Source organism: Micropterus dolomieu, linkage group LG05, assembly GCF_021292245.1.
Source record: "Micropterus dolomieu isolate WLL.071019.BEF.003 ecotype Adirondacks linkage group LG05, ASM2129224v1, whole genome shotgun sequence".
NCBI classification, from domain to species: domain Eukaryota; kingdom Metazoa; phylum Chordata; class Actinopteri; order Centrarchiformes; family Centrarchidae; genus Micropterus; species Micropterus dolomieu.
In genome coordinates this window covers 24,715,309-24,732,844 of record NC_060154.1, presented here as the reverse complement: position 1 = coordinate 24,732,844, position 17,536 = coordinate 24,715,309, and the positions used below count along the sequence as shown (strand labels likewise).

The following is a 17,536-nucleotide window of genomic DNA, read 5'->3' as shown; positions in this document are numbered from 1 at the left end:
TTGGACTATTTATCTGACTACAGTCTGTACAGACTGAATGTCAAGTAAATACAAACTGACAGAGATAAATTCAACTAAAAGTTATGAGAACTTTAATGATTTATAACACAAGTTATAATACAGTTACGTGAATGTGTGACCCAATGAGGAGCTTCTCAACAGTTCCTAACTAAATCAGCATTTTTTAACAGCAGATAATCGGTGGCTGTTATATTTAAGCGTCCCAGTCAGCTGTGACAGTGTGAGGGTGAGCCAGCAAACAACACCAGGACCCTGAGACTGAAGCAGCTAAATTACAATTAAATTTTTTTAAATGGAAAAACGTTGTGTTTCCACTTCAGACTTGAGGGGAAGAAAGCACAACGATGGGTAATCAGCCTGATGAACAGCTTGATAAATAATGGTCATCTTCTGCTCACTTTGTTTTGCATGTAGTCTGGAACAGTATAGAAAACAAGTGTGCATCTGTCTATGCATCATGTCAAAATGTCTTCAATGAGACATGATTGTTGGCAGAAAGCACATTAAGAAGAAACCAACGTTTTGTAAAGGTACATCTCTGGTCTGCTGTAAAGAAATAATAGAAAGAAAAATAACTTGATCTGTAAACATACATAAAACAATGTTTACAAAAGGTTGTGCATTCCAGTTTATTTTATATCAAATTTCCCCTTAATCAAACTCTGATGTACAAATTAAAACTGAGTTTTAACATGCATTACAGAATCCTGCGATGGCAGAAGTGAATTTTCAAAATTGAATGACAGTAAAAACCCGTACAGATGCCAATCCCTACCCACGCACTTACCCATCCCCTCCCTGCATCCCAGGATTAAAACAAGAGATTGTTTTGAAGTTTTTTTTTAATCTTATTTTTCTCTTTTAAGAAGTTGTGGTGATGTAGCAGTGGGGCAAACCTAGGAGAGACTCTTGGCTGAATGTGACTCATGTTGCCATGTTATCACTTGGCACAGATCTGCATGCAGCTCCATCAGATAGCACATAACCAGCCACAGAGAAAGGGCATATGTTTGTGACAGTAAGTGCCAATGACCAAATTACACAGCAAACGACACAGGGGGCTGTTTTTTTTCTGTCTTTCACACAGAACTGACAAACTTCACTTACTGCCACACATGCACGACGTGACATTCACATCTATTGAGATAGAGAGGAAAATGGGCTTGGTGTTGGGGGTGAGGGTGAGGGGGCGGGCAGGTGTGGAAGTGCTAAAACAGTGTCTTCTCTGGTTTTGAGGACACAGAGGAGCCTCAGTGGATTGATCACATGACAACTCAGAAAACCATTTTGCATGATTGCTTCAGAGGTCCTCACACTGTAAACATTTACCTGTTAAAGCTGAGAGCTAAGCTAGTTTAGGCTCATGTCTTCTTCAGAACATGTGAAAAGTGTGGCTTCCTTAACACTATCTAGCATAAATCAGTATCTACAAAGTGTCTCTGCTTGAGTGCAGAGTGAAAAGAAGCAGCATTTTACCATCACCAAAACCCTGTCCTGTCACCGTAACCCTGTTTTATTAGGGTAAGACTTACCCCCCCCCTCCCCTCCCCTCCCCCCATACACACAGAATCAACAACCAACAGTTACATTCTTACAGTCCTTTGTCACAACACACAGAGGAAATTCTCCCTGTATTATATTTGGGTCTAATGGGATGAAGAAGCCCTGTTGCACTCCTACAGCGAGACTACTTGACTATGTGAGACACTGGTTTGGTGTCAGTCAGGACACGTGGAGCAGACGTTAACCCACCCCGTCAGAGATGTGACGATACAGTGTCGGGTGGGGTGTGTGTGTGTGTGTGTGTGTGTGTGTGTGTGTGTGTGTGTGTGTGTGTGTGTGTGTGTGTGTGTGAGATGGTGGGGAATCGGGAGGTTAAGGCACTTCAAGTCTCCCGATGATTGGGGTTGGGATGATGGATGCTCGCTGTTCTTGTATGAAACTAGAGCTACATTTGGGTTTAGCTCCTGTGTGTGTGTGTGTGTGTGTGTGTGTGTGTGTGTGTGTGTGTGTGTGTGTGTGTGTGTGTGTGTGTGTGTGTGTGTGTGTGTGTGTGTGTGTTTCCAAAGGTAGACAAAAGCAATAACGCAAAGCAAAAAAGAAAACTCCATTGGAACAACAAAAACAAAAAAAAATAAAACCTGATAAAGCAGAGGTAACAGTGAAGCGAGGAGGACCGGTTCTTTGTGTGTGTGAGTGAAGTGAATGAGTGACACACATTTGCATGTTTTTCACAAGTTCAATCATAGTGTATTATTCTTGTGTGTGTGTGTGTGTGTGTGTGTGTGTGTGTGTGTGTGTGTGTGTGTGTGTGTGTGTGTGTGTGTGTGTGTGTGTGTGTAACCTTGGCACCTAAAAATAAAACATGCTCCTGAGCTCCCCTTCAGTCGGCACTGATGGCCCACCATGACTGATCTGTGCGCTTCCAGATCAGCTTTTCTTGCATAAGGCTTGAGTCCCTAAATGTCCTCTCCAATAGTCAATCCATCCAGAGTCAAAGAAAATTGGCAAAGAAAATAAAACACAGCGATGTAAAGAATAAAAATCCAGCACATGAGGCTGCTCTGACAGCGAGACGTAGTAGTAGAGGGAGACTGCTGACCGTGGCACTGCTCGTTTCAGATTTGCTGAGGGCCAGGGCCTGCCCTATACTGCGCCCATGTGGCTACACTGTGGTCACCAGGGTGAAAGTCACAGGCGGCGTGGCTTGTTATCAGGGCTTCCATGTGTCTGCATAAGTGGCACTGAAAATATAAGTTGTTAAAAGCAAAAGAGGAGGAGGAGGACACGATTGCGAGGAGGCTCTAGAGGAACTGACCAGTGCTGCTATACGTCACAATACACTGGGCTGGACTATAAAGTGCATACTTAACCCCACCCCCTCCCAAGTGCTCCTGTGTGGAGGTGTTCCTGTACAAGTGCACACGTGTCTTAAGTTCCTCTAGAGCAGCTAACGTGACCGCTCGCAATTTGCATGGCTGTGGAGAAGAGCACAGGAGACTTTAAAATATTATCTTACACTGGAAATTACATCTATGGAACAAATCTTTACAATATGAATATGTCTATGTAGATACATTGGTAAACATGAGCAGAAAATTGTTAAAACACAACCCAAACCCATCCTCCACCTTGCTGTCATTCTGAGTGAATGAATGAATAAAAGGATAAACTGAAGTCATCCGTGACTGTGGAAGGTTTCTGCACTTCCCACCGTAATCAACTCTGCTGCCCTTAATGATAATGCATCTCTATCATCGCCTCGGCTGTTCTGAAGAGACGTAATTATGATTTATTCATAGCTCCTTCGTTGCGTAGCGACCGAGAGAATAAGTGTTCCGATTGGCTTGTTGTGGAGTCCTAAATGTCCCGACCAATCAGAGGCAAAGTGCAGCCCTTTCAATTGGCTGCCCGGAGCTGTGCCGCCTCTCCTTCGGAGGGATCCCGCTAGTTGGAGGAGCTAGGGGTCTACATCTTCTAGATCGCTCTTCGAATCGCCGAGCATCATCGGAGACTCCGACCCCTAAAAAAGGAACAAAGTGTACATTTAATATGAGAACAAAGAAATGTGGTGTCTTTGTGAGGAAAAGCAAGAAATGGGGAAATATCAATGTGCCAAGCTGTGAAAGTGGGATTATAATTTCTATACAACACACGACTGTGCCAGAACAAGTCTGACAATCTTGTGTTGCGTGGGCTTCCTGTCAGGCACAGCAGGAGTCACAGAAGAATAGAGCAGCTTCAAATCCACCGCTAATAACAACCGTGGGAGGTACCAAACTGCCTTTACAGCTTTTGACAGAAGCCAGTGAGATGTTCCATTTTTGTTCTATTATTTTTCTTTATGGCTGCATGAAAGGAGCGTGAGCTGCTGTAATGTAATGAGTCATGAAAGAAGCCCACTGTGGTGAGCAGTTAGTGCGGTCGAAGCTAAGGGCTACCTGTCGGAGGCTGCGATCTGTGTTTTCATTTGCTGGGCTGCCATCAGAGCCGTTACTGCTACCAGACTGCTCCTTTTCGTTCAACAACGCTGTGGCATAGGCCAAGGTATCCTGCAGAGTTTGATACACAGACAATGAAACAGAAGTCAGCCAAGTTGAGAGCAGAAGAGAAAAATAAACATCAAGTACAAACGACAGTGGGTGTGTGTTTGTGTGGTGGTGGTGGTGGAACAGGAGGGGGTTGTATCATGCTGAGTTAGAGCATCTGTGTGTACCTGTGCCGAGATAGTACGCTGGAAGGTTTTATTGGTGGATGTCTCATTGGAAACGTTGCTCTGTGGAGTCCAGTAATGTTCTGTCATCTGAGGGCAGAGGGAATAAAATGAACCATAATGAGCATAAAAGATAATTAAAAAGTATTAACGCAGTGTATGAAATGTATTCCTCTAATGTGTCCTGGTGGTCTAGAGGAGTGATTACCCAGGGGTACCTCTGCAGTTGCAGTATGTGGAAAGATTGTGAAGTAGAAAAAAAATATAGTCCGTAACACCACTATAAACATAAAATACACAAAGCACACAATGCAAGATACAGAATACAAATGAAAAAGAAATGGAAATCACAAGTAGGTAAAACAGATTTACTATAAACAAGAGACCTGAATAAATAGCAACTTTATATGACTAAAATAAATACAGTAAGGTAAATCAGGCAACTCAGATAAAATCAGTATATAGCCTTCCGATAAAAGTGTGTTTGCTGCGACATTTGCTTGTTCGTTCGAGTTAAAATTTTTCACCTTGAGCGAGAAATTCACATGACGCTATGTTGCGAAAGCCTATCAGCGGTGAGATAGTGTGGAAGTCCGCTTCAGAGTGTTGTTTGGAGAGGACCAGGCAGAGCTGGGGAGTAACATGCCGCTGTATGACGGAGAGCTGCTAAACTACGGGGAAATGTAGAAGAAAGAGCAGGGAGCAGCGCTGCAGCCTTTGGACAAATAAACATCCCTAGTCGGTCTGGATTATGCTCTGTACTACGCCGTTAACCCGCAGGAGGAGCTCAGGGTTAACTGCAAATATTTAATTAGCTTTTTACTTTAGTGTTTGGGATTGCATTGAGTCATCTTCACTGGAGCTTCCGTGTATTTCCGGTTCCACTGTCGTTAGCGTTGGTTGTCACCCAGAGCTCTGTTGGACTACTACTTCATATTTATACCAACAGTGCTTTCAAGAAATGAAAGCGAGGAAGTTGAACTACCTAGTGAGTTCAGAAAATGTGTGTCTGCAACTTTACTCTATTCCAGCTATGGTTGTACTTTACTGTGAACAAGTTAGCATAGCATAGCCCTGATGGATCCAAACTCCATTCAGAAAACAAACATTTTAGAAGTTGTTGTCCTGCTGACTTGCTGCCAGACCTGACAAAACATGAATTCATGTATTTAACAAATCAGCATCATATTGTAGTTAGTTCGGCATCCGTTCGATCCGTTCATTGCTATTAAATCATAGCAAAATGTTTACTTTGGGTTCATACAGCTGCAGTAATCGTGGGTTGTGTTTATTTGCGTTGTATGTAACACTTGGCAGTAGTCCAGTGATAAAACCTATGCGAGTAAAGTGTGACAAGGATTAAATTTGCACACCATAATAAAGTCAAAAAATGCCTAAAAAAAAATACAACAAAACAAAAACATATTTCTCTGATGCATGTTATTTTAGAAACTTGCCTTTTTCTGTAGCCACTGTACAGCCCAGCTCCAGTGACCAGACAAGTCCTTGAAGTAATCCTTGGCTGGTGCACACCTGGTGGGAAAAATAAATGGAGACTCAGAATTATGTTGCCCAGTTTATCTGTCACAAAATCATGAAAATATCACCCACAAGTACTGTATATTTAGGAGAATCACTACTCCTGGAAAACTCTAATTTCTGACCCTTAGATATACTCACTTCTGGGCCAACGTGACCAGGAACTTCACACACTGGTAGCAGCGCCTGCTGTCCACATTATTGCTCTGGTGCATCAAAGCTGAGAAGAAAAGGCAAGTTTTTATACATTCAATAAATCCATTAAATACACACACAAAAACCTACTGTCGCCAAGTGGCATGGCAGTCTACCAACAATTTTATTAAGAAAAACCTTACGCTGTAGATGACTGTAAATGGCTGTACTCCACTGTTACACCAGCTCTGGACATTAGAGCAAAACTACAAAAAAATACTAAGACATACCTAAAAGGCCTTTCTCTGACTCAAAAGCATACTTGAGTCTTTGAGATTGCAGAGGGTCCTCCATTACCTGATGTAAAAGATTTAACCGATGTTAGCAAAGCTGATCTTAATAGCAATCAGATTTAGCAGATCAATAGATGGTCACAGAGTTAAGTGATCACTGTCACTCACGAGTAGCTCCTGCAGCATCTGAAAAATGTTCTTCAGTTCATGAGGTGGAGCCGTCTCCAGCTGGGTCTACGAGACACAAAGGATTCGGAAGATTTTAAAACAAGGTACACTCATCATTGACTGAATGTTTGTCAGCTCTGACAGTTGTCTCTGAGGATTTGGAACAAATGATTTTACCTTGAGCAGCTGCAGCACACCCAGGGAGAAGGGCTCGTTACAGTACGAACTGTAGGTCACCATCTCTATGAGGAGAGACAGGGGACCTGACAACTCGCGCATGGCGAACATCACCTGGTAGATCACAATGACAAAGAGAAAGTGAAAGAAGTTCTTTCGATTGTTTGTCCTGATAAATACGTCACCGCCCTGAACGGATTATCTGGTTCTTTTGTATCTCTACATGACAAAAATGACTTAATGTGGATCAAATCAAGTCAGGAAAAGTTTTAAATCCTGTGAGTTGTTGGTCTGTATGTTACCTCCAGAAGGTAAGGCTGTCCCTCTGGAGTGAAGAGTGAGGCCAGGATGTCCGCATGGAGGGGAAGGAGCAGGGTGGAGGACGGGGCGTTAGCCACGCGCAGTTTAAACCCTTCTGGAGCTACGCAGGACGACAGGTGAGAAATGAGAGGATCGCAATGAGAGCTGGATCGTTCGAAAACATCAACCCTGTGACCTTCAAGATTTGAATTAAGTGTCTCACCCTGCGTCCGCTGGGGGCCGAGCTCAGAGTGCAGAGTGATGAGGGCCAGAGTGCTGTGGAGGTGAAGGAACTCCCGAGCCTGAGCTGGACTCCACCTCCGGTTCTATAGACACACACAGGAAAAGTGTGGGCTTTGAGTGAGGGGGGGTGGGGGCTTTAAGCGACAGGAGCATCTACAGCTTGTTTCAGACAGAAGCTGAAATGAAGGCTTACATGAGGAGCCAGTATATGATATAAGATGATTTTTTTTAAAAACTTCATGCAAAGCTGCTATACAGAAGTCTCAGAACTACAATATAGGACTGGATATGCAGTATAATGGTCTCCTTTAAAGGAAGAAAATCATGAGTGAAAAAGTGCAGGGGGTCAAAGTGAATGTTTTTCAAATAAAGGCTGCTACGTCTTGCATATTACACAGTTCTACCTGGTTGTTTTGCCTATTGGGTCCCAACAGAAAGATGAGCATCCGGCGATAAGCCGAGTGTTTCAACAATAACTGGCAAGGACCGCAACCCTGAGAGAGTGAGAGTGAGAGAGAGAGAGAGAGAACAAAAGACTTGGAAAATCAGCTTATTGTCTTTTAATTTCACGTCTGTACTTTGAACACTGAAGAGTGGAGAAAAGTCTAAATCTAATTATTTGTGGGTGGTTCGTTACCCTCTGAGCGAAGTTACTGAAGAGACCGAAGTATTGCGCACAGTTTTTCACATTCTCAGGAACATCTTTGTCCAACAAGGAAAGCAGGGCGTCGGTCAGGCTGTCCAATCCCGGGTCTCTAAAGTGAAGCGCGCTCTCAAGAGTCTTTTCAAGGATGGCTGCAACCACCACCCTCACCTCCCTTACACTGCACTCCAACAGACAAACTCTGAGAAGGAGAAATAAATATGATCACTATCAGTGTTGTAAATGAGGAGCAGAATGAATGGAATTGAACCTATGAGGCAGAAAACACCAGTCTGAATTTAACATGTGATAATGATGTATAAACATCCTCAGTATCTAATGAGAAGAACAAGGCTGACACAAACATAGAGCAGTCTAAAACGCCATTATAGTGAGAGACTTGTTGTGGTTGAGCTGGTAGCTTTGACCTTGAGACACACAGCTGAGTATATCTCCTTTCATTTGGAAGCGGCATGTGCTATGTAAAGGGGACAGAGGGTGTACTGATATTTGACAACCAATCATGTATGAGGACCATATGGTCACCCCCATGCCTGCACACAGTAGTGTAATACAACACCTTTCTCAAAAACACACACACAAACAGTTTGGGAAACTATCCTCTTGCTCTAAATGCTTATATTTCACAGTGACAGGCTCTTTCAGCCAATCAGCATCCAGTCAGTGTGCAACACACACTATGTTTTTAATACTCCCGCTGTCAGTACAATTAAAAGCAGGTTCAAGAGTACTCCACAGGCTCAGATAGTGTGTGTGTGTGTGTGTGTGTGTGTGTGTGTGTTGGTGCCATTAAAACATTTTATAGAGATCAAATGACAATTACGTATATAAAGCTCGAGTGTGTAAGTCTCTGTGTAGAGAGAGAGAGTGAGAGAAGCGTTGGTGGCTGCAGCAGCATTACCAGGGTGGAATTATTTGACCCTGGCCTGATAGTTCAATGTGGATGGATTACAATGAGTGAGCAATGCTGTGAGCTGCCAAGTCTCTAGTATCACATATCACTAGGACAGCCACAAAAATGCTGCAGTGATTAAGCCCAGGCCCCCACAGTCATACAGTACCCATGCTTGATGTTTCCAGTACTGCATTAAGAGGAAAATCAGTCTATTCTGTCAGGTCATTTTTGCAGCATGGTTCAAATTATGAACCAACTGCAGTTTGACAAATACACTGGCAAGTTGTAGAGATGCCAACGCTTTTCTGCTAACCTTTTTTTGTAGCAGGTGGATAGAAAGCTGCACTTTGTTTCATGTTGTCTGCCCTCTGGCCATCAAACCAATGGAGGGAAAGTTATTTTAAACTGTTGTGATTAGCTGAAATAATTACAAATGTAGTCATTTCTGACCTGGTAATCTCTCGTCCCTCTGGTTCAACCAGGTACTGCACCATCCACTGGCACGCTTCACAGCTCTTAGACAGCAACACCTCCACTGTTGCCATCCACTCCTCTGTGTCCACCCTGCAGGAGATACAGATGTAATACTGATCTAACGTTGCTGCTCATGAGGGATGTTCATGACTGACAGGTGTGGACATACCGGAGTTTCTTTTTGGTGTGTAGGTAGGTGTGAAAGAGAAAGTGAACAGCCAGCTGAAGACTCTCTTTGGCCATAGGCTGGTAGTCTGGATGCTTCAGCTTTGTCTGTAACACACAACAAATACACTACTTACAATCGTATGGTATGCCTTTCTGTATTTTATTGCTGTTTCTATGATGAACAATCGTGTAGTTTGGTTATATTGTTGAAATAAATGGCGTAATTAAGTTCCCTGGTAATCCCAATGTGGTGTTTTCATTACATGTCACCATTATGTGTTCCAATTGAAAAGGGTACGGAGAAAGAACCAAAGGAAACATTACATACATGGTATAAGAAAAGCAAACAAAGTGAAAAAAGCAATAATTCCCTAAATGTTAGACAGTAAAATTCTGAACAAGTGAACATTTTGGTTCTTTAAGCACAGATTGTGCACACTGCTTGTGTGGTTTAGTTGTACTGTTGCATCAAAGTAGCAAAAGAGAAATTTGATTTGTTTGAGTTTAGTAAATTAAGACCATAAAAAGAATTACAGTAAGATGGTATGAGTGACAACAGAGATTCTAGTTGCATATACTACAACAAGTACAGTGCAGAAGGGAAAAGGTAAAATAAATATGATGCAAATATAAAAGCAAATATTTAGAGAAATATACATTACAATATTTGCTGTATAAATGAAGCTTATCAGAAGTGCTTACTGCGTTGACGGAGGCCAGGGAGAGGGTGAAGTTGAAGTAGTCGCTGTTGTAGACGTCTCTGTTCCTCATGAACTTGAGATTCTCATCTCTCACCATCTGCACAAAACACAAATGGAGAGGTCAGATGAACCTGAGCGATCGAGCCGATGCTCCTACTCTTTCTAACAGAGCAGCTGTAAGAATTATTTCTCCAACACAGGCAGCTTGATGCCACTTTACCTGATAGATGCTGGCAGGCATCTTCTCTACAAACAGGCCCTTTTTCTCTCCCTTGCGAACCAAGCGGGTGAGGAGGGTGAGGCGGTCGTTGTTGGCCCTGGGGGGGCGAGGAGAGGACTGCGGAGAAACATCGGGAGAGGACGGGGCAGACCTGGGAAATATAAAGACAGAGGCCGGATGATAATATGCTTCATATTTCATTCAGTCATTGGTTTCCCCAAATTACAAATTACATATAAATGTGTGTTTGATGGCGGCAATGTTTGCAATGTTGTTTGAGGTGAGTATAGTATATGGTGGGAGGTTCACTCACAGTGTAAGGTCCTCAGCCTCCTGCCTCATGATGCTGACTCTGCTTTTCTTGGGCAGGACGGGTGAGTTCTGGTCACTGATCTTCTGATAGAACAACATGTAGGCGTTCCAGTACCTCCTCCTCACATCAGGGTATGGGTTGGCTGCGGACACACACGGACACACACACACACACACCCCAAGGTTACTTAGTGTGTGCCTCATGAGGAAACAATGTGTGCAGTGGTTGAGTTTCACATATTTTTAAGCTTAGCGATTGAATGTACGCTGTTCCATGTCAGTCCATGTCAGACTTTGTAAATGTTACTTACATTGGTCGTAAACTTTCGGACGGTACTCTCCACCAAAGCACTCATACTCCAGAGTTTCATCATTCATATCAAACTCCTCCACCACGTTGTCATTGAACTTGTACCAACGTCCACGGGCGCCACCACTAAGAGATAAGGACAGTCAAAGATGGACAAAGGAGGGACAAGGAAAATGTCAGATTAGATTCAGGTTCATCCCGAATTTACAACTTTAGAACTGGGAACTCCGCACATGCTAAATAAATAAATCAACAATAACAAAAACAAAAAAGGCACACATAAAACAAATACACAATGTCCTGAGTCTTTTCTCTCACAAGATTTAGAAATTTCTGATACTGCAGTACAGGTCTGCCACCAAGGCAAGGTGTCCACCTGCATGCCAACCAGCCTGTCTGGTGACATGTCTAAAAAGGTCTAAACACACCTGGCGCTCTTAACAACATAAAGGATAACTGACTGGGAAGCAGCTCCAGAATGGGTCTAATTTCCTGGAGAGAGAGCTCAACATCCTGAGAACAAACTTTCTTTGTAGTTGTTTTAAGCAGGGATAGGAACAAGCGAGTGAGCGAGAGCGGCGTGCCAAATATTAGCTCCTGCGGTCTTTTTACATTCCACTTCCTCAGTGAGCATTCCTGCCTTCCAGAGCCAGACATCTGGAGATGCTTACAAACTAAACCAGGACAGCCCACACAAAGCCTGATGCTGCATTCATGTGCCCCAAGGAGGTCCTCTAAAATCCGCCTGGAAAACTAAAGCAACAGATTATGTGCTTCACTAATCACTGGGTATGTGCTTCTTATGTAAAGTAGGAAAAGGAGCTGGAAAATACTATCAGAAAACTTTGCAGCACATAGTGTTTTTGATTTTCAGAGAATATTAGTCCTTTAAACGACTGGATGGGTGGAGGAATTTTACTACAGCGTCTCTTACCGTCTGTCTTTAATGAAGGAGTAATAGTGTCCGGCATGTGCCTGACCGCTGTGGACAACAACTCCCACGAGTTCGTAGTTCTCTGAAATCGTGACTTTCTTCCTTGGTGACCCTCCTGAGGTCCCATCGCCTCGCCCCTCTCCGCCCTCTCCGCTGCAGTCTTGACGAGCCATTCCAGATACGGTGTAGGGCTCCATGTTCAGCACCCAGGGGAACTGTACACCCACAAGGCAGAGTTCATATAAATCATATTTATATCTCTGAGATTGGAAGTGTTGTAACAAAAAAAAATCAGAGTGAATCCTAGTGAAGGGAGATTTCTTACCCTAATCTGTTCGTCATATTTGATGGAGCGCCCGCTTTCCCAGTCAAAGCCGAAGCGCATGAGGTGAATGCAGAGAACGCTGGGCAGGGATTTGATACACGTCCTCTTCACTGTGGTTCTCTGTACACATGAACAAATGTACACATTGTAAGTATGTATATGTAAGCAAGACATCAATGTAGTTAGAATAAAAACATGCATATACACACACCTTCTCCTTGCATTTCTCACAGTAGTAGGCGTTACTGCCCTCCAGCACCTCTCCTCTGACAAATTGGTCCAATGAGATCTCCAAACTTTGACAAGACGTCACTCCAAGGTTCAAAGCCATGAACGTTTCTTCACGCTCGTACCTTTATAATAACAGGTCAAAAGTCAAACATCATCTGTGATGTGTCTCAAAATGAAACGGTAGTCCTGGAGTTTGAGGGGAAAAAACATTCTTGCTCACCGGTGAGGACAGTCTTTACAAATCTTCTGGTCGGAGAAGATTCCCTGAAATGTGTTTTTGAAGATCTGCTCTCGACCCATTTTCTGGTGGAATGGAGTTTCATCACTAATCATTATCGTAATAACTAATTAGGTATTATAAGTGTGTAGCTGGTGCTTTGTGTGCGAGTCTTACCTTGAGATGTTCGTCAAGCTGGTCCACCAGGCTAGTGAAGAATTCATAAGCATCCTGCTGTTCTCGTACATACAACTCCTTGTTCCACATCTTGAAGATCTGCAACAGACACATTTGCACATGGACATTTATTACAGTTAGGTAATAAACTATTAACTAAGTCACGCCACACTATAACTGAAGAAACCATGTGCTTGTCAGGTCAACGACTCAGAGTTCAGGGATTTCTTTGACGTTGCAGACAATGATGGCGTCATTATAGAGGAGGTGGATGTTTCTGTGATTAGTATACTTTTTACTGATTGATCTTATTATTTAGAGAGAGAGAAAAAACGTTACTGCTGGGTGTTTGTATTGTTTAAAACTTGCAGGCATAATGTGCAGCACAACATACTGAATCATCAGCGCGCAGTTCAGTTTTCTCAATGAGACAAACTCACTTCAAAAATCAATGTTTTTGTTCACTGCGTAAATTCATGTTTAGATTGCAACTTAATGACAAGGCCCACACTTGTGCAGCAACACCTGGAAGTTCATGGGTTGAGTGCATTACAATCAGAGCATCTGTGGTTTCCAGTCAAAACTATACTGTCCATTACCTTCCAGAAGTTCTCAGGTACGTAGTACTGCAGTTTGCTCTCCATCAGGTGGCCAAACAAAGACTGGACCTGGTAGAAAACGCTCTCTTCTGGCTGATCGGTGTCATCTTCAATGGACAGGAAAGCCTTAAAACATACATACTCATTAAGTCACTCACTCAGTCTGGACTCAAAGAGCAGATGCCCCCTGGTGACAACAGAAGGTAAACAGCACAATGAAAGCATGTTTACCTCTGGTAGACCAGGCTGCATGTAGAGCTGCTGAAACACAGCATTCATGTAACATGTGGCTCCACCGTTCTTCAACCCAACAAAACCTGAGACGGACCGGCTCTCTACAGGGGGTAGATACTGAGAGAGACACAGAGAGTTAGTGTCACAGCTAAACCATAAACCACTGTCAAACTATGTGTAACAACAAATATTATTTCTATCAGTGTCTTACATCAAACTCCTTGCAGAGGGAAGGATCAGACTGGTGGTGCATAGACATGAGCTCCCTGGTGATTAGTCGGAGGTTCGAGAGAGAGCTATCTGCCAGCATCACCAACACCTCATAGGCTGCCAGCCGGCTGCTGGCTGTGCTGCACCTGACCAGACACGTACATGAGGAAGATGACAAAAGATTTAGGTGATGGTTTGCAGTGTTTTGTCAACTGCCCCAAAAAAACAAAAAATGGCAGAATGTTATTAAATTGACTCACAATAGTCCACTACAGAAAAATAAACTGTAACTGATGAATCAGATTGAGATGCCTTACTTAGGGTGGAAGTCATGGCTGGGGGCGGGGGAGGGCGTGGGGTTCGAACTGTTAATGATGATGCGCGAGGCTCGAAACAGGAAGTCATCCAGCAACTGCTGGATCAGAGACGGACCTGAAGAAAAGAGTTACACATCCTCACATTACATATGAGTATTCTCCACTTAATAATCTTCCAAAATGTGTTGAACGGGTGCAGATATATATATATAGTAGTAACCTTGTTTGCGCTCACCGAGATGTTCCTTCTCATTGCCACAGAGTGAGAGCAAGGTCTTGATGAGGCGGAGGTGTCCTGCCAGGAGGATGTTGTCCGCCTCACTGGTCTCCATCTCAGAGCTCCAACTAGGCTCAAAGTTGTCAAGCCAAGAGATCTCGTCCTCCAGCATTGTGGCTGCACTCACTTTTACCACCTCCATCTCTGAAGCTGAACGAGGACAGGCGGGTCGAGAAGAGGGAGAGAGAGTACAAGGCAGAGAGAAACACTGACCTTTAATGGCGGAAACCAGAAGCTATAACCTCTCTTCCATCAATTCCTACATCTGAAACAACACTTCATATCTATGTATTGACAAGCTGAAAAGCACATTTATTGGCTTACTGGTGAGGTCATCCAGAAGCTGACATCTTAGGTCAAAGTACTCAGTGCACTGGGACAACAACCTGACAAGAAAAAGCAACATCAACACAAGACCTTTGCTGAAGTTTCAGTGATGCATAGCTTGTGTGTTTCTTGCTGAATTACCTCTGGTTGACCCCTCTCATGACAGATGTGGGACTCCATAATGGCAGCTGAGCGGTGAGAATGACCGAGAGGAGGAACAAGTTGGGTTTCTGGACTTCTGCGAAGGCTGAAGTGTCAGACTGGCTCAGGGTGTAGAGCTGGTCACAAGCAACACGGCGGATCTGACAGAGGCAGGGACAGAGCACGTAAACACACACTTCTAAGTTTGGGATATGTTTCTTCTGTGCAGTCTGTTCAATAAAAAAAGAGGGGGTTGTTTACCTCTCCACTAGGAGATCCCAGCAGAATATCGATGATGAAATCATTGACAGAGGGGAGGTTGTAAAAAGAACCTGGTGAGAGAAACACAGGATTTAGTGTCAATGTAGAGGAATGGCAAACACAGAAATTACACAATCTCCATACAAAAAAGTGAGTGTGTATGTTTGCAGTGTGTTTGTGCTCCTGCATGAGTCTTACATAGCTGCTGGCAACGTAACTGCAGACAGGTAACCAGCAGTGACAGAGCCTCGCGGGCAATGATGGCATCTTTGATAGAGACACTCTGCTGCCGGACACATATCCCTGCATGCAATGCAGTTGGCGTGGTCTCGCCCTCACTGCTGGAGCTGCAGTTACTTCCTGCAAACAAACACATTTGTTTTACATTAGTTTGTTTAGCTTTTGTTTGTAGCATCTGAAATGCTTCGGCCTTGAGCTGCTGGCAATAAAACATTAAAAAAGGCTGTAGGTCACAAATCAGGAAAGAAGCTGGATTATTACCGAACCTATTGACTGTAAACATCTACTTAACACCACAACAAGTTCTCCGCTTACGTGAAAGCACCTTGGGGGAGAATAAGAAGAGCTAGCGGCTACAGTAACACTGACAGTGTGTTTTCTGTGTCACCTGTACTGCTGACTCTGGTGCGGACTCCCTGTGGCAGAAGGGAGCTGTGGGTCTCTCTGATTGGCTGCGGGCTGCCAACCAGATCCAATCGGCCTGCTGCAGCTGCCCAGGTTAGGCGCATGAAACAGGCCACAGTGGAGGTGAAGTCGCCCACCTCCATGGTCTAGAAAAGAGACGGAGCAAACGTTGTATAATATTCTACACTTACAAGATAACTGTGGGTGCTGAATTAAGGGTGTTTCAGCTTGTGTACCTGAATCGCAACACGAGCAGCAGGAATGATCTCCTCGACTCTTATGGAGGAACGCTCGGACAAAGACATCTGTCTGTAGGAGGACTTCTCTGGAGTTCCACAAAGAGACAGCTGTCGCCCAGTCCGTCCAGCGTTACGAAATGGACGAGAGGACAGCGCCTCGCCATCCCTGATCACATCATCATCCAGCACCGCAGGCATGCTCTGGCCAACCAGAAGAAACCTGCAAACGCAGCCAATTGAGAATGAAGTCTAACACGGTATATGGCCGAGAATATGCACCCCTGTGTATGTTTGAGTGATGCATTTTGCACCTGGCCAGCTGAAGACAGATTGAGTAGACTCCTTGTCGGGTCTCATAGTCCACCTCTGACGGGATGGAATCTCTCTGCATAACATTCACCACCAGACTGCAGAGGAAACACAGAAAAATACTGGTGTTAGAACTACAATCGTGAGAAATGATACTGTGAGGCATGTTGGTAGAAACACAAGTTAAATGTTCTTTAACCGGTCAGGGCACTCTGTTACCTGAGTCCTCCTGCTTTAAGGAAGTTCTCACAGAAGGACTTGCTGCTGGTTTTGGCCATCTCATCATCCGATGTGGGCATAAGCTTTGAACTCAACACCTAACACAGAGAGAGAAGAGGGAGGAAAACCGAGGTCAGAGCCACCAATCTAACTTTAGAGTTTGAGAATATGTGTTGTATATTGTAAAATGATCTACTGCGTTCACATGTGTGCGTACCTCCAGGTTGTATAGCACTCTGAAGGTGGACATGCCCGGGGCTGAGGATCTGAAGAGGGACTCCAAGATGGATGCGGCACTGGGCTGGTGCTGCTGCTTGGAGGCTATAGATGGAGAACGAGAGCCTGTACCCTGGAACAGTGTCTTCTACAGAAATGGGAGACACAAGGGAAGTTCAGAAAATAAAAGAGACAGCTGAAGACAGAGATAATGTGTAAACCAGAGAGAGGCAAGACTTGTTACAATACAGGTACTAAAACCAAACACATCGAATAATAACAGAAAGGTAGAGAACCGAGACTTTCAGAGATGGCAGTTGCCACTTGAGCAGAAGGAATCACAGACAGTCTGACGTACCTGGTGGCTCCAGACGCTGGATTCTTTGGGAACAAAGTTGTCGAGAGCATCCTGCACTTCTGGATCTGTTGGAATCAGCAGCAACAGCTTCCTCACACGAATGGTTATCCTGGAGATTACAAAATAAATAAATGAAATAAAAACTTGATGGTCCTGCCATAGTTGTGTTAACTGTGTTAAATTAAGTTTAACCTGTTGTACAAGGTAATTATTGCCCTAATTATAAAAATTTCTGACATCAAACTTGTTTTCATAACAACAGCTGGGTAGTATGAATATGAACTATAGTAATTCCAAAGAAAATCATTTGCCGCCAGATAAACATGCACATTTATGCGTGCAGGTGTAGGGGAGCCTGTTTATGTTTCGACACTTTCATAGCCGAGTTTTATATACAGACAGATGGTATCACAATGACCTAATGAATGATAACATTAACCACTGATAAATATACTGTCCTTTCTTTG

The 17,536-nt window shown here is 43.7% G+C and overlaps 1 protein-coding gene across 5 annotated transcripts in view; it reads right to left on the bottom strand.

The window, feature by feature from the left end:
- Nucleotides 1-75: 75 nt before the first annotated feature.
- Nucleotides 76-17,536, bottom strand: part of usp24 (ubiquitin specific peptidase 24) — a 34,989-nt gene continuing 17,528 nt past the window's right edge. For 3 of the 5 annotated variants that reach the window (XM_046048926.1, XM_046048928.1, XM_046048930.1), the window contains 38 exons: nt 17,070-17,178; nt 16,713-16,859; nt 16,496-16,593; nt 16,279-16,374; nt 15,965-16,187; nt 15,712-15,874; nt 15,282-15,443; nt 15,084-15,154; nt 14,823-14,983; nt 14,679-14,740; nt 14,298-14,504; nt 14,078-14,192; nt 13,762-13,906; nt 13,548-13,667; nt 13,317-13,442; nt 12,718-12,816; nt 12,544-12,626; nt 12,304-12,445; nt 12,093-12,212; nt 11,768-11,982; nt 10,835-10,959; nt 10,525-10,666; nt 10,212-10,362; nt 9,993-10,088; nt 9,292-9,395; nt 9,099-9,212; nt 7,727-7,934; nt 7,494-7,583; nt 7,070-7,172; nt 6,849-6,967; nt 6,547-6,660; nt 6,370-6,435; nt 6,199-6,265; nt 5,915-5,993; nt 5,692-5,767; nt 4,238-4,324; nt 3,963-4,073; nt 76-3,544 (listed from right to left, as the gene is read on the bottom strand). In XM_046048926.1, the coding sequence (XP_045904882.1) occupies nt 3,482-3,544; nt 3,963-4,073; nt 4,238-4,324; nt 5,692-5,767; nt 5,915-5,993; nt 6,199-6,265; nt 6,370-6,435; nt 6,547-6,660; nt 6,849-6,967; nt 7,070-7,172; nt 7,494-7,583; nt 7,727-7,934; nt 9,099-9,212; nt 9,292-9,395; nt 9,993-10,088; nt 10,212-10,362; nt 10,525-10,666; nt 10,835-10,959; nt 11,768-11,982; nt 12,093-12,212; nt 12,304-12,445; nt 12,544-12,626; nt 12,718-12,816; nt 13,317-13,442; nt 13,548-13,667; nt 13,762-13,906; nt 14,078-14,192; nt 14,298-14,504; nt 14,679-14,740; nt 14,823-14,983; nt 15,084-15,154; nt 15,282-15,443; nt 15,712-15,874; nt 15,965-16,187; nt 16,279-16,374; nt 16,496-16,593; nt 16,713-16,859; nt 17,070-17,178 (4,579 nt within the window). In that variant the 3' untranslated portion in view covers nt 76-3,481. The remainder of the gene's footprint in view (nt 3,545-3,962; nt 4,074-4,237; nt 4,325-5,691; nt 5,768-5,914; nt 5,994-6,198; nt 6,266-6,369; nt 6,436-6,546; nt 6,661-6,848; nt 6,968-7,069; nt 7,173-7,493; nt 7,584-7,726; nt 7,935-9,098; nt 9,213-9,291; nt 9,396-9,992; nt 10,089-10,211; nt 10,363-10,524; nt 10,667-10,834; nt 10,960-11,767; nt 11,983-12,092; nt 12,213-12,303; nt 12,446-12,543; nt 12,627-12,717; nt 12,817-13,316; nt 13,443-13,547; nt 13,668-13,761; nt 13,907-14,077; nt 14,193-14,297; nt 14,505-14,678; nt 14,741-14,822; nt 14,984-15,083; nt 15,155-15,281; nt 15,444-15,711; nt 15,875-15,964; nt 16,188-16,278; nt 16,375-16,495; nt 16,594-16,712; nt 16,860-17,069; nt 17,179-17,536) is intronic. The other 2 variants (XM_046048927.1, XM_046048929.1) reach the window with 1 other exon arrangement.